General features: G+C 33.5%; 1 protein-coding gene across 3 annotated transcripts; it reads right to left on the minus strand.

The window, feature by feature from the left end:
* Positions 1 to 1444: 1444 nt before the first annotated feature.
* Positions 1445 to 8343, minus strand: LOC113775185 (peptide chain release factor PrfB3, chloroplastic). 3 transcript variants are annotated; one of them, XM_027319950.1, is made up of 6 exons: positions 8029 to 8343; positions 5857 to 6074; positions 5494 to 5694; positions 4359 to 4571; positions 2727 to 2904; positions 1445 to 1765 (listed from the first exon to the last, which is right to left on the minus strand). In XM_027319950.1, the coding sequence occupies exons 1-6, from the start codon at positions 8168 to 8170 to the stop codon at positions 1470 to 1472; spliced, it is 1248 nt and encodes a 415-aa protein (XP_027175751.1). In that variant the 5' UTR covers positions 8171 to 8343; the 3' UTR covers positions 1445 to 1469. The 3 variants fall into 3 exon arrangements, with proteins under 3 accessions (XP_027175751.1, XP_027175754.1, XP_027175753.1); XM_027319953.1 differs by lacking the exon at positions 1445 to 1765 and adding an exon at positions 1938 to 2148; XM_027319952.1 differs by lacking the exon at positions 1445 to 1765 and adding an exon at positions 1938 to 2161.
* Positions 8344 to 14294: the final 5951 nt, after the last annotated feature.

Consider the following 14294-nt stretch of genomic DNA (forward strand, 5'->3'; position numbering starts at 1 on the left):
GCTAAAACAACCTTATGAATTGATACACACACCTTATGCAACTAGTACTTTTTTTTTCCGGAGACGACAACTATTGTATAACTTATCTATCCTATACTACAGGGAAGGGGGAGCCAAAAGAGGCTTTGTATTAGGGGATAGTAGGTACACAGATCTTCCTATACCAAGAGAGTGCTTTGATATAACTCTTAAGACGCACCAACAGCCCAAGCAGGGTCTTAAGACTCACCTTGGTGGCCACTGAGCCAAGTGGTTATGCAACTAGTACTTAATACCCAACTTAACTGATAGGGATATTATGAAGCAACTGTAAAGTTCCAATATAGCTCTTAAATTCTTCACTTTTCCACTTTTCCTTTATAAGACTTGGAGTCTTTTTCTTAATTATTAAAAAAAATGCATACAAATATGGAGCTTTCCCTTAATCATTAAAAGAAAAAAAATCCATACAACTGCAGATATCTCTAGTGGCAAACTGCAGAATTCAGAAAATCTGTAATTACCAAAGCAAGATGCTCCTTGATCTATGGCACTAACCAGACAGTCCACTCTTTTTGAATTTTTTGTAAGTGTATCTCATTTATACTCTCTTTTTTTCGTGTCGTCCAATTCAACGCTCTCTCAACTAAACAGTCTGCTTATTGGTACTTTATAACAAGTTAGCTGGCCACCCAACCACTAATAATAATTAATTTAGCCCTTTTCACACCCAGAAGAGAAGACTATTCTTGCTTGTCAGCAACATCAATAGACGATGATATTCTCTTGAAGATTCGAATTTTCGACAAAGCATGTGTGCGGTTTCTTTGTTTAGATTAAAAAAAATACAGAGAGAGAAGCATGTATTAAATAAGTAACAAAGGATGCTACAAGATCAAATAAGAGCCTAAGAGCACAACAAAATCAAACAAGAACCTAAATAGTATCTTTTTCTTGACTTGTAAATACTTAAATCTTATCTCAATATCTCATATTAAATAATAAAAAAAAAGGTAAAGCACGTTCCCTAGAAACTAAATATCCTTTTCTTTACTCGTAAATATTTAAATGTTATGTCAATATCTCATATTAAGATTATATGTAAAATTTAAATAGAACCAATTTTTTTGTCTATTTTAATTATATTCTCCTTTTTCTTGTATTCTACTATTATTTTTTTCCCCTCATATACTTCTTCCTCTTCTCTTTCCTTAGCTATTAGTGGCCTTGTACATACCCATAAGGACACACGTACAATTGAAAGAGACTAGTGTAATTCACGATCAAACATTGTAAATAGTTGGGGTGGTGGAATGTGGATTAATGGCGGGGCAAGATGGTGGCTTTACTCAGTTTTAACAAAATGGAAAACTCACAAAACAGGTCGATAATCAGGCAGGCAAGACAAGGTGCTTCAACTGAACTATGATTATTAGAGCAATAAGCAAAATTTGAGGAGAGATCAGATAAAAGCTTGTGAAGGACATTGATCAGGTAATTATATTACATGATCGTCTATTATTGATGTGAGCAACAATGAGAGGCTCTATGTTTCCATTTAAAACAGAGGTTAGATCAGGCAGTTGAATACCAGTTTTTACATCTTGTACAAGCTTGGCTGGGTAAAACACGTATCTTCTAGTAGTCTCTTGACACCACAAATCAACAATGGCACTTCTGTCAATGTCTTCTACCTTTGATATTCTCTGGTTCTCCAAAACAGTAAGAAGTTTGGCCTTTAAGCGGTTAAGGGCCTTCATCTTGTTGGCAAACTGGCTTCTTTCACCTAGGAAAAACAGAATCTGTCAATGTCTGTGAATTGACTCCATCATCTACTACTTCAGCTATCATTTGCAGCAATGTGGGCTTTAAAGAATCAATGGTTGCATATCACATCATTCCAAATATTCACGTAAAACTCAAAAAAATTTCAGAAAAGGAAAATTTTTTTTTTTAAAAAAAAAAGAACAGCCCCTCAAAAGTAACAATGTTCGCTTTCAGGATAGTACAAAGTTTTCTACAATGAGGACTTCGAAGTTGTCTGAGGTGCAAGCATCCTTTACTCTGGTGTTTTGTGATAAGGTGCCATCCTTTATTAATTATTTCTCTTCCCCAAAAATCTTGTTACCAGAACATAACTTCTTAGAGGCACTCCACATTTCCAGTTCCCTGTAGCTAGGACCTTATGCTATTTGTTAGAAAAGAAGAGCTCCCATATCATTGCAGAAATGTCTTCCAGGAAGGTACAATAAAGGGAAACACGTATATTCAGTTTGCATACAGGTAAACAAAGGCAGCAAGAATATAATCCTGAGACACAATTCACATGCAGATCCATGCTTCAGTTGATTTAAATTTATGTTAAAGCCTCTAATGAGTACAATCTGCAGAATTTTTTTTCCCCATTACTGACAATGTGCAGAATATGTTTCTCTATGCACCTTTTGAATCCTTACAATGTGCAAAAAGTCTACTTAGATGCTACTCCAAAAAAAGATAAACATACTATTCAGCCTCATTATTAGATATCGCTGAATCTATCACAATAACTTATTCCACCCAATGACTACAGTAAAAAGGTTATTAAATAAACTTCAATTGCGGTAGTTTCTCTTTCAAATAAATTCATATATCAAAAAACTTCTATTCAAATTCCAGATATCAGTTGGTGCTAATCATGTCATGCAGACTGGAACGAGTTTTTCATCATCAAAACTGAAACATAGGTTTAAGAAGCTTTTTGTTACCTGTTGCTTTAACAGTAAAACCAGTTGGAATATGCTGTATGTGGACAGAAGGGCTAGTTCTAGAAAGATATTCTTCATCAGTTGATGAGAATGAGATCATTAGAACCTTGTCGTCAATAAAGATGTCGGGCACTGATTCAAGAAAAAGAGGAATAACATCCACAGTAGCTGAACTACCCTGCATTATATTAAGCCAGAAACTAGATTTTTCAACAACAGGATGTATATACAGTTTGTGGAATAGATATTTGAATGACACCAAACACCAGAAACACTTATTCAGGGCTAGTAGAAAGAAACAGTAAGTCAACTGTAGATCAAAAAGAACACAAATGAATGCTGAAGACAATGCGATGTTATAATAATTGAATAACCAAACAAGATCTTTCAACAAAAAATTCCAAACCCCTTTCCATAAGATCATACAAACGGCTCCCACAAATGATGACAGTTTAGATTGCAACTTGCACATCCATCCTTATTACAGAACTGAATAATTGTCACTGTAAAGATCAATCTCCAATATTAACAGGATCCAATCAACATGAAGTTACACGCACAAGAAGTAACCTTTTATTACTACAATGCCACAACAAAAGATAGTCAACTACAGTTTCAAACTCAAAACATATAATTCTTATAACAAAATCACTTTTTAACGATTGACCAATTATACATCCGCTATTACTGGCCTCACTGAAGTCAATAATACATTGACAGTGAAGGTGTGATTTTTGAACAAAATGCCTGTGGACTCTTGTCCAAGCCCGGTTAATGAACTTTTTCCACGTTCGAAAACCCAAAAAGAGACACTTCTTAGATGGAGACCTCTTATTGCTGCTTCGTTATAAGATAATAAACAACTGCTTTTCGCATCAACAAAGAGAACCTCCATTTGTTCAAATGGAGGAAAAATTTCCCAAACAAACACTTTCCAGTTTTTCATATGAAAGCTTTGCTATGCTTCAAAAGAGACCAAATGTACAGATGTAGTGAAGATCTTTCCTCCTCATGCATAAACTTCACTTGTTTATGGCACCATAAGATGCACCGCTTATGCGAGTGCAGCACTAGTCAGTTCAGCCTGCATTAAGCTTACTTTTTAGGAAAGACATCCTCACATTTTATCAGAACTAAATTATCATATTTATGGGTTTTTATTTGTATTAAGAGGTTTTCACACTATAGAATTTTGTACGACTGTTTCTGATGCATCACTCACATAAGCGATAAAAATTGTCTTTAGAAAAAATAAGCTTCTGCCCAACTTCAGGATGCCTGTACAAAATGTAGAGTACTCCCCATCCTATCAATCCGGTACTCTTAAGCCTTGTCTAAATCCATGTCTCATCACATTTTTCTCCTTCTATGCTAAATGATTAATCACTGGAATTTTTACAACTATGCTTGAAGTGACAACCTTGAACTAGTTTGCCTAATGAGATCCAAATAATGTCCATTGGCTTTGCAAAGAAGTTAACTTCAAATTTTTGTTACTAACAAATAAGAGAACAAAAATTAGCAGTTAAAGGGGAAAAAAATGGCTGCTTGAGAAAGCTGTGCCAATAGAACAACAAATGAATCACTAAATTGAACCTCTGAGATCTAGGCTAAAAGAAGCTCTATTCGCACCTCAGATGCCAAGGATCCATCAGGCGAGGCTTTTATCATACGGTGAACACCTCTTTCTCCCATCAGGTAGCCATAGACAAAGTTTGATTCAAACTCAAGGATTGCAGACTTGATTCCACCATTCTTTGAAGGAAATTTCTCAATTATCCTCCACTTGTGACCTTGCTTTTCAGCCCACTTAATGTACATTTGTACCAGTTGTTCGGCCCATCTCTGTATCAGAATTTTAAAGCATTCAAAAGTAGAACAAGACAAAATTCAATAAAGTATACTGTTTAAGTAAAATCTAGTTAAGCTTAAGAGTTTAAAGTTGTAGACAACATTGAAATACAACTTAGTAACTGAAGACAAACCAAACTCTCTAAAATGAAAGCATACTAATTGCCTAAAGGCATATTTAGAGGTTCTCCTAAATCTCGATGAATTTGCAGGAAACGAACATGGAAAAAGAAGCAGTCCAATCATAGCTGAAAAGTGTTTTATCACATGCAGCAACCAATAATTTGATCATTCCAATGATACTTTTCGAAATCTTCATAAGCTAAACCCACGCAAGGTGTTGGCATTGTATTGACAGCATGCTAAATCTACTCAAGATGTTTTCATCATGTTGACAGCACGTAGTTCAGTAAAGAAGAAAATGAACAACAAAATTGACGAACTCACTCCATGCCCAGTTACCTAAGAAGTAAAAAACAAGAGCACAATACCCCTAGCCTCTTATATGTTCGTTTCACAACAAAAGCAACATAACAAGAATATTAGAAATTATAGACAGAGATTCAAAGAGACATAAAACGAAGTACAAAATATAGAAAATTTAAGCACAAGAACCATAACTGAGAGCCATCATCCAATTGCAGAGGCTGAGAAACCAAAAAAAGCATAAGATGAGAATAAATGGTGTGAAGAACAGACAGTTAAGATCCTATATCGTGAGCCCAATTCAACTTTGCTCAGCAAATACAACACAACTGGCAAATATTTTGTACTTAATTGCGCTGGAATTAGTGTAAGAATATAGTAAATCACAGGCTTTCCATTGCTAGTCAGCTAAGCAAAGCTACAATGGTGCCACAGTCACAGCAGGAAAAGCAAAAAGAATGTGTTTAAGACCTATAAGGTAGTCAAAGACCTCATCGTGGATGCCTTCATGTCCAGATTCTATGGTAATGCAAGCTCCCTCCCTTTCATATGGTTCATTAAGAAGCTTGGACATTTCATACTTCTTCAAAAACTTATTTACGTACACAGATGCTGAATAAGCCTGGTTAAATAGCCCATCATTTATAGCATCCATCTCTGCCAATTCCATGATCAGCTTAGCTTCCTCAGCCTGCAGACAATATTGGATTGGTTAAACATATACGACATCTATGCGATCGAGGGTATAATTGTAATACAAAGGAAACAAATTTCTAAAATCAAATGATCAAAGTAATCATAATTTAACATTCTTTTCTACGTCACAACAATAAGTAATTGCATAGCATATTACCTTATATCTGAGATCTTTAAGAGCATCAACCGCCTTATCACTCTCAGCCAGTTTGACAAGGAATTCATTTGCTTGGGCTATGTCATCCCACAGATTACATTCACGAATAACTTTTTCCAGCTGGATGCGTCTAGCTTCTTCCTGTTCCAATGCTGTGGGTGCCAATATCTCAGCAGAAAGAATTGAATCTTCAATCTTTTTCCTTAAGGCAAACATACCTATAACAAGTCCATGATCTTCACCATTTAGAGACAAGATCAAAATAAACCATGGCAGAAAGGTTGCAGACCCAATTGATTGTCAAAGAGACATAAGAATTAACCATCATGTATTGGACTCTGATAGAAAAATAAGAACAGGAAACATTTGGATTCTGGTCCACCAAATGAATTGCAACATTATTTATGTTTATTATGAGCCTTTAGGATTTCCTTTGCAATGCCAGCAAAGGCAGAGAATCCACAAACTTATGCACAAACCAGAATAATATAATAATGGAGAAGAAATAAAGGACTCAAGAATATTTATAATATAGGATGAGGATTAGTTACATGTACCTTAATGATAACTTCCCTAAGAATGTTAATTAATAAATGTTTCTCAGACAACTTAGATACGATACGAGAGGTGCAAATCCTATATATTCTTTTAACCTATCTGATACAATGTGTGCCTGTCATATGATGTGGCAAGGGGAGACATTTTCCAGAAATTATATTTTGGCATGAGTCCAATTGTGTAAGCCCCTGAATGCTCTCATGCTAATGTATGTCCACCATTTTTCACATTACTAGCTAAAGTTGCTTACAGTGTTCTACTCAGTCATAATTAACCTACCTACTTCATCTGTTGGCCAACCTGCAGCTATCGTTTCACCATCCAGGTTGATAGGGAAGTTTGACAGGAATATAGCCACTTAAGTCATGGGTACTTTTAATATGAGTCTGCATTGAACTATGGATAACTGACAACTTGGTGATGTAATTATACAGAGATTACAATGTGCATATGCCATCACTAATGGAAGAGATACTATGTAAATAAGGATTCAAATGCTCATAGTTCTCACTAGATTAAGGCACTAAATATGGCCTTAGCCACTGTAGGAAACTCCACCAATAAGAAATATGATAAGATTGATGCCTCCCTCAAGAAAGAAGAACAAGATTGATTCATCCTGAGGAAAGAAGGAAGAAAGGGATGCTACTGTCGATAACCTGGAGTTGGAAATCGATTTCTCAGAAGGTGAATTTGAAAATCAACTTTGAAGAACTTCTCCATGTTTTGCCTAGTTCTCATTCATCTTTGCCAGACATGAACTATTGCACAAGCTTCAGTAAATAGCTCCCAAACTAAGGTTGTACAAATATAAGTACCAACTGTTGCTAATAAAAGCCTCAGCTACCACTTTATCCCCCAAAAAATTGGCATTTCAATCTGCTAATCAGAAAATAATGTTATTCTCCCACCAAACACGTCAAAAGCATTGCATATTTGGCATAAAAGAAGCCCAACCTTGTTGTCTGTTAACAAACAAATCTTATTCCCAGACTCTGAACTTTGTTTGCTAGAAACTTAAAACACCCAAATTAGTGTTAAAAGCATACTGATTGGTCAATCTATCGTGATTAAATTACTAATGATGAAAGATGCTACTTAGGCTCATACCAAATAGGTAAAATCAAAGCTACTCCTATTATATAAGTTAAAGCTACAGAAAAGAAAGGGGAGTGAAGCATATATAATTAGCCAAATTGACCCATTAAGCATTACATGTGTATTTATATCATTTTTCTGAAGGAGACACCAATTAACTTATCTTAAAACAATGATTTCAATGTTCCCCTTTTCTTTTCTTTCTTCTTGAATCTAGGTATAGCAAATTATTTTCTTCTTATCACTCCCCGAAGAGACTCTGATTTCTGACATGGGTCCAATTTTCCTCCATTTTCCTGATATTAAAGCACCAAAAAAAAAAAGAAAAGAAAATGACAAGACTGTTGCATGACTAACTATTTTAACTATCTTTACATGAACCCACATCCTAATCAACAAATATTGCATCATATATCGTGTAATAAAAGCAGGCAATAACATATCCAGACAGATAAAAATTCAAAAATGTAACCGTATGGTGAGTGACACAGAGAGTAGAGGGAAATCGAAACGAACCAAGTTGTTTATTGGAGTTGCTTTTGTCATTGAGGGGCTGAGAAGCTCGAATTCTTGAGCTTTTATGTCGCCGGCGGACTGAGGAAGCTGAAGAACTAAGAGCTGCACTTAGAGAAATGGGTTCAGCTGGAACTTTCGCCATGTTTTTGCTGCTCAACTCAAATACCTGTAGTTCTGACACGGTTTTTTGATTGTTGGAGTTCGGACGAACTTGGGAGTCTAAAATGGTACGAGTGGAGTTGGTGCTGGCAGTCGACCGTCTACAATTGTAACTCGCCCGATGCCAAGTTGCCTCTCCAGTCGTGCGTCATTACAAGCTCCTATAGTCCTATGGCTATTTCTCTATGGTCGAACAAAAAACTAACAATTCCCTCTTTTGCCTCCCTTATGCTTTTTCTTCTAATAATAATTTTGTTATTCTTTTCTTACAAATATCTTATTGAATTTTATATTTTTTATAATGAATAAACGTGCAATTGTATCTTGGATATGGGACAGGACCGTCCCTGGATGGTCTCCTCACAAGCCTCAATAAGTGGCTGAAAAAGAGCCACGCAGCCAAGGACCACAAGAGAAGCAAAAGTGTTGTCGTTCAAATTAGTAAAATCTAAAAAAAAAATTTGAGTTGCCTTATCTTAACGGACTGGGTTAAACTAAACGAAACTTTCAAAAGTTTGAATTTTGAAATGAAATTTTGAATTTGATAGTTAGTTTCAAGTTAAAATTGAGAAAGTCATTATTCAACACAATGTTGAAGAAAACAACTTTATCTTTCTAACCGGGAATTGAAAATTCAACATCATATTTACCTTCAAGGAAACTAATTTCTCTCTCTAGCTGGGGATAAGAAAATTGCTGAGAGATAACCTTCTTCCTCTTTGTTGAAACTAGAGGAGTAACGTGTTGTGAGGGATATGTGCTTGATGGATAAGGGTTATTCAAACTGAAGAAGCAAGCTATAGCAGTGTTTCATCATTACAAAGGAGATTTGTTGACGATTAAGGGTAAAGACCACAGATGCAACAGGTATTGACGCCTTGCTATTTCGATCATGAAGCAAATATTGGGTAGCAAAATAGAACTGAGTAAATACACCACTATCCCCGATGGCGAAGTAAGGTTGAAAAACAATGGTAGAGGTAGACGAAGGTAATTCTACTAACCCTTATCCTTAATTTTGGTTATTCATAGATCGATTAGTAACTCTTAAAATAACCAAATCATTAGATTGATAAAGGAGTTTAAGCTTCATACAACTGGGGAAAAATGTTAAGTATAGTTAGGAAAACTATGTTATAACGCAAGAGTTATGTATTATACAATTCTTGTGTTTGTATGACTATATAGAAAGTGAGTTAAAAGTTACAATCTATTGATATGATTATACATGTATAAATTTTGCTATTTGTAATTGCTTTTAAAGTATGGCATAACTTTTGCTAACTTGTAGGATTTTGTCTAGATAAGGTGTGTGATGTACACCTTGTTTATCAGAATGTATGGTATGTTATTCATCAATAACATTATATCAAAATTTTTTACTAGATGGTTATTTGTTCCAATCACCTACTAAATTGACTATTAGTACTTATGAGAATGAATTAAATATTTAGTAGACATGTAGTTTACTTCAATAAGTAGCATGTATATATATAAATAATTAGTGAATGTACAATCTGGTTAAAATAATGTACACTGTGTTACTGACCAAGTACGATGCAAAGAAATTGTTAAACAAACAATTATTTGTCCACATGCATCTTGCAATCAGTCATCGCAACCATATGCATAGTGCAGTGGTATGCATACATTTGAAATGATTATTAGTGTTTTGACCCACTTATGTATCTCCTTGCAGGCTGCAGTGGTTGTGTAATTTTATTTGTATGACTAATACTCATTTGCCTATAAGTACCTTACACGGGGTGATCTATGAGATACAATCAGTTTACTAAAATGTACATTATGTTAGATATTAGTTACTTGACTGTGTATATTTATGAAAGGTAGTACAATGGTATGCATAAATTTGGAATGGTTATTGGCCCTTTGATCAACTTGGGCATCTCCCTATAATAGATATGTAATTTTACTTGTACGAGTAATACTTGTTTATCTATGAGTACCTTACACGGGTTCATCTATGAGGTACAATCAGTTTACAAAACTATACATCATATTAGGTGTTAATTACTTGACTATGTATATTTGTAAAAGGGAGATTAGATATAGCGCAACAAAAAGTAGTTACATGAGTTGGAATGTATTTTACAAACTTTGGTATAGTTGATATTAGCATTTTTCTGTAGAGTGTACACGTTGTTAGTAGGTATGGAGTAGTGCTATATCTTATGTATGCTTATATGGCCATAAATTTACAAAAGTTAGTCTATTGTTTGAATTTGTAACTGGTTGTTAGCTCATACACACTGTCACATACATACACATAATGTAATAATGAATTTACTATATAGTTGTTTATTGGTTCATAGAGTTCATATAGGCGTATAAATTGGGATCTGATTAACTATGCCATGTATGTAATTGTTAGCACATTATATCTTATTGATCTTATTCTGTAGTGTGTCATGGGCAAAGATAGTTTCTTTTGACAAATCAATGGATATCAATCAATGCTGGTCGAGTAAAGGAAATTAGATTAGACAATTAGATAGTTCATTACGCTAGACTTGTAATACTAGTTAGAATGTACTTACATTTAGTTTTTAATGCATTACCACATGTTCAATCCATTTTACAATGTATTAGCAGAAAAAAGTTAATTATTAGTTTTAGATTCTGTTTATCAGTGTTGTATATTTAGTTAGTATTTAAGTATTATTTGTTGTTAATTTTTTATTGTTAGCTCGATCTATTTTACAATATATCCAGAGCAATAACTCTATTCTATTAATTAGTAAAAAAAATATTTATTTTTTATTGCTAATATTGTATCCAATATTTGTATTTATTGACTTTCCGTTGCTAATGATTTACAAACTATTTAGTCCATTTTTGATATGTTTAAAAAAATAAAGATTTTTATTTCACAAATTGGTAAAAACTAGTTATATTTGGTTACTTATATGTTACATACACACTGATTGAACAAAAATTTAATTAGTCATTTACTACTATTACGGAAATAGTGGATTTAGATAAGATTTTAGTTGTCAATATATGACAATCTCAAAAAGGAGTAATTACCCATGCATATTGCAATGAGTCTTTGCAGTCACATGTGTAGTGCAATGGTATGCATATATTTGGAATGATTATTGGTGTTTTGATTCACTTGTGCATTTTCTTGCAGGCTATAGTAGGTGTGTAATTTTATTTGTATGACTAATATTAATTTACCTATAAGCAACTTACACGAGATGATCTATAAGATACGATCAGTTTACAAAATTGTACATCATGTTAGATGTTAATTACTTAATTGTGTATATCTATGAAAGGTAGTGCAATGGTACGTATAACTTTGAAATGGTTATTGACCATTTGATCAACTTGTGCATCTCCCTATAATTTATGCATAATTTTACTTGTATGAGTAATACTAGTTGTCTGTGAGCACTTTACACGGAGTGATCTATGAGTTACAATCAATTTATAAAAATTTATATCATGTTAGGTGTTAGTTACTTGATTATGTATATTTGTAAAAGGAAAATTAGATATAGTGCAGTAAAAGATAACAACGTGAGTTGGAGTGTGTTTTAGAAATTTTGGTGTAGTTGATATTAGTATTTTTCTGTGGAGTGTACACGTTTCCGTTTTATCCACAAATTTGTAATACATAGTGTCACTTATTTCCATTTTTATCAAACCCCAAACTAAAAGCCTTAGAAATGTGGTTGGGATGTCAATTTTGGCATACTTCTATCATTTAATTGCTCTTTGAACAAATATCCTTAGGTTTATTAGGTATGATGCATATAAAAATAAACCAAATATACACTCCAATTATAACAATATGTACAACAATTCTAATAGATATATACAATGATTCAAACAAATTTACAAATTGAACAAAAATCTATGATGATTACAATGATATTTACAAGGATTCGTACCTATCACTACATAACATTTTTTATAAATCGAAATTGAAAATTTACAAATATTGTGCTAACAAAAATCTATAAAAAGAAAGTAAAAGAGTTATACAATGCTGTTAATTGAGTTTCACTTGCTCCATTCTTCTTCTCAAGTTGATTTCTCTTTTTTTCTTTCTAATTATAAATGGTGGGATTGGTTCTGCAAGCTCAGGAGTTCCCACTTTTCATATTTCTTCCTTTTCACATGGATTCTTCTTTGTCCTTTTTCTTGCCATCTTGCCACTGCTCATGGAAATTGTAAAGGTTATTCAATTTGTTCAACACATGTCAGTTTTGCTAAAACTTCATATACTCTTATCTATGCAATTAAAACAAAGTGAGACCAATTTAACAATTCGTAATTGCAATCAATCAAACAGTCACGTCTCACTATCCTGCCAACATACTAGTACAACATAAAAGCATTGACAAACTTACATATTCAAGGATTTTGATGGTGCTTCAAGATGCTTTTTTAGTCGAACTTCTCAATCTCCTTCATGTCATTTGCACCAGTTTTTGATAAACAATTACTTTTAAATTACATAAGATTTTCTCCCAACATTCCTAAATCAAGATAAAGTAGTTCTAAGAATGATATAGCAAATTCAATTATGAATAAGACATTCTGAACAATAAGTACATTCAACTTAATATATAGACATTTTGAACAAGACATGCATGATCTATAAGATATAATTAATGAGGTATTAGTTACTTGACTGTGTATATCTGTAAAAGGTAGATTGAAAATAGCACAATGAAAAGTAGCTATGTGAGCTGGCATGTATGCTAGAACTTTGGTATAGTTGATATTTACATTTTTTTTGTGGAGGTATAGCTATGTGATTGTTTTTATGTTGATAAAGTTTTCTCCTGACATTCCTAAATCAAAATAAAGTAATGATATAGTAGATTCAATTATGTGTAAGACATTTTGAACAACAAGTATATTCAGCCCAATATATAGGCATTAGAACCAATATTCATGCCAATCAACTTTCATACTGTGGGCTTCAATTACTGGTGTGCTACAGTTAATTGGGGTTTCAACTTATAAACAAGAGTAAACTTATGTCTGCATTTCTTTCCTCACAAGGGTTCCATTATCAATTTCTAGGACTTGATTTAATATCATTATGCTAGTTGATTGTGCATTTACAATCGTGTCAAAGTATTTCTCCATTGTCACTGTTCTATCACAGAATGTAATAGTTATCTAACAAGATGTACATGCACACTAATTAAGATAACTGATAATCATTTTTCCACACTAAGAAAGGCAATTTGAACAAGATGTCTTACCTTCTTTTTTTTCCTTCTTTTCCCTAACTTATTTCCACTGCATGTTACGCGTAATTGTCACCAAGCTCATGTATTGAGTTCTATAGATGTTGCGAGAGACAAACACCAGCCACTTACATATTAAGTGATTTAGATGGAGCCTTAGGTTGTCTGCCATCAAACTTTCATGTTGCTTCATCTCTATCACTTTTCTTACTGGAAGTTCTAGATTTTTTTTCTGCCATTTAAACTGGAGTTTTATACAGACAATTGCACTTCAGTTCCATTATGCTTTCCCTACTTATTCTTAATGCATTACAAAGTACTAACATAAATAATATATCACTTTCAAATCTCAGTAACAATAGTTATGAAAACTCGTAACTTATTTTCAACATTCTGTTTGCCAAAATTAATAGTAGGTTAATTATTCTGTCTAGCCAATTCGACTTACAATCTACTCTCAGTCATTTATCAACTTTGATGGGATTGACTTCTTCTTCTATTTATTGTCCTACTCTACAAATATGAGTTAATGTAACAACCAGGAGATACCAATTTCACAGTTATGTTGACAAAATTTTACAGAGCAGTTCTTATACTATAATTGCTAACTCACTGCGTGTTACAGTTATCCAACTTCATGTCCAAGTACACTAGCAAAGTAAAACTTGTAACCTTTTTCCACATTGAGTATGCCAAGCTAAATTCATTCTGCCTACCCTGTTTAGATTGTCGTCTGGTGCCCCAGCTATCAAGTTTCAAACAATCAACCTCTTCTTCTATTTATCCTGTGATTATGCAAATACGAGTTAACTAACAAAGAATAGATAGCAATTTCACAGTATGTTCATGCAATATTACATATCAGTCAGGCTA

The sequence above is a fragment of the Coffea eugenioides genome, chromosome 6 (assembly GCF_003713205.1).
Source record: "Coffea eugenioides isolate CCC68of chromosome 6, Ceug_1.0, whole genome shotgun sequence".
NCBI lineage: Eukaryota > Viridiplantae > Streptophyta > Magnoliopsida > Gentianales > Rubiaceae > Coffea > Coffea eugenioides.

Coding starts and splice junctions, on each gene's coding strand:
- LOC113775185 (XM_027319950.1), bottom strand. CDS start 8,170: ATGGCGAAAGTTCCAGCTGAACCCATTTCTCTAAGTGCAGCTCTTAGT. Junction 6,075..8,028: donor CAACTCCAATAAACAACTTG/GTTCGTTTCGAT, acceptor GACTTGTTATAG/GTATGTTTGCCTTAAGGAAA. Junction 1,766..2,726: donor TTTTACTGTTAAAGCAACAG/GTAACAAAAAGC, acceptor TGTTTTTCCTAG/GTGAAAGAAGCCAGTTTGCC.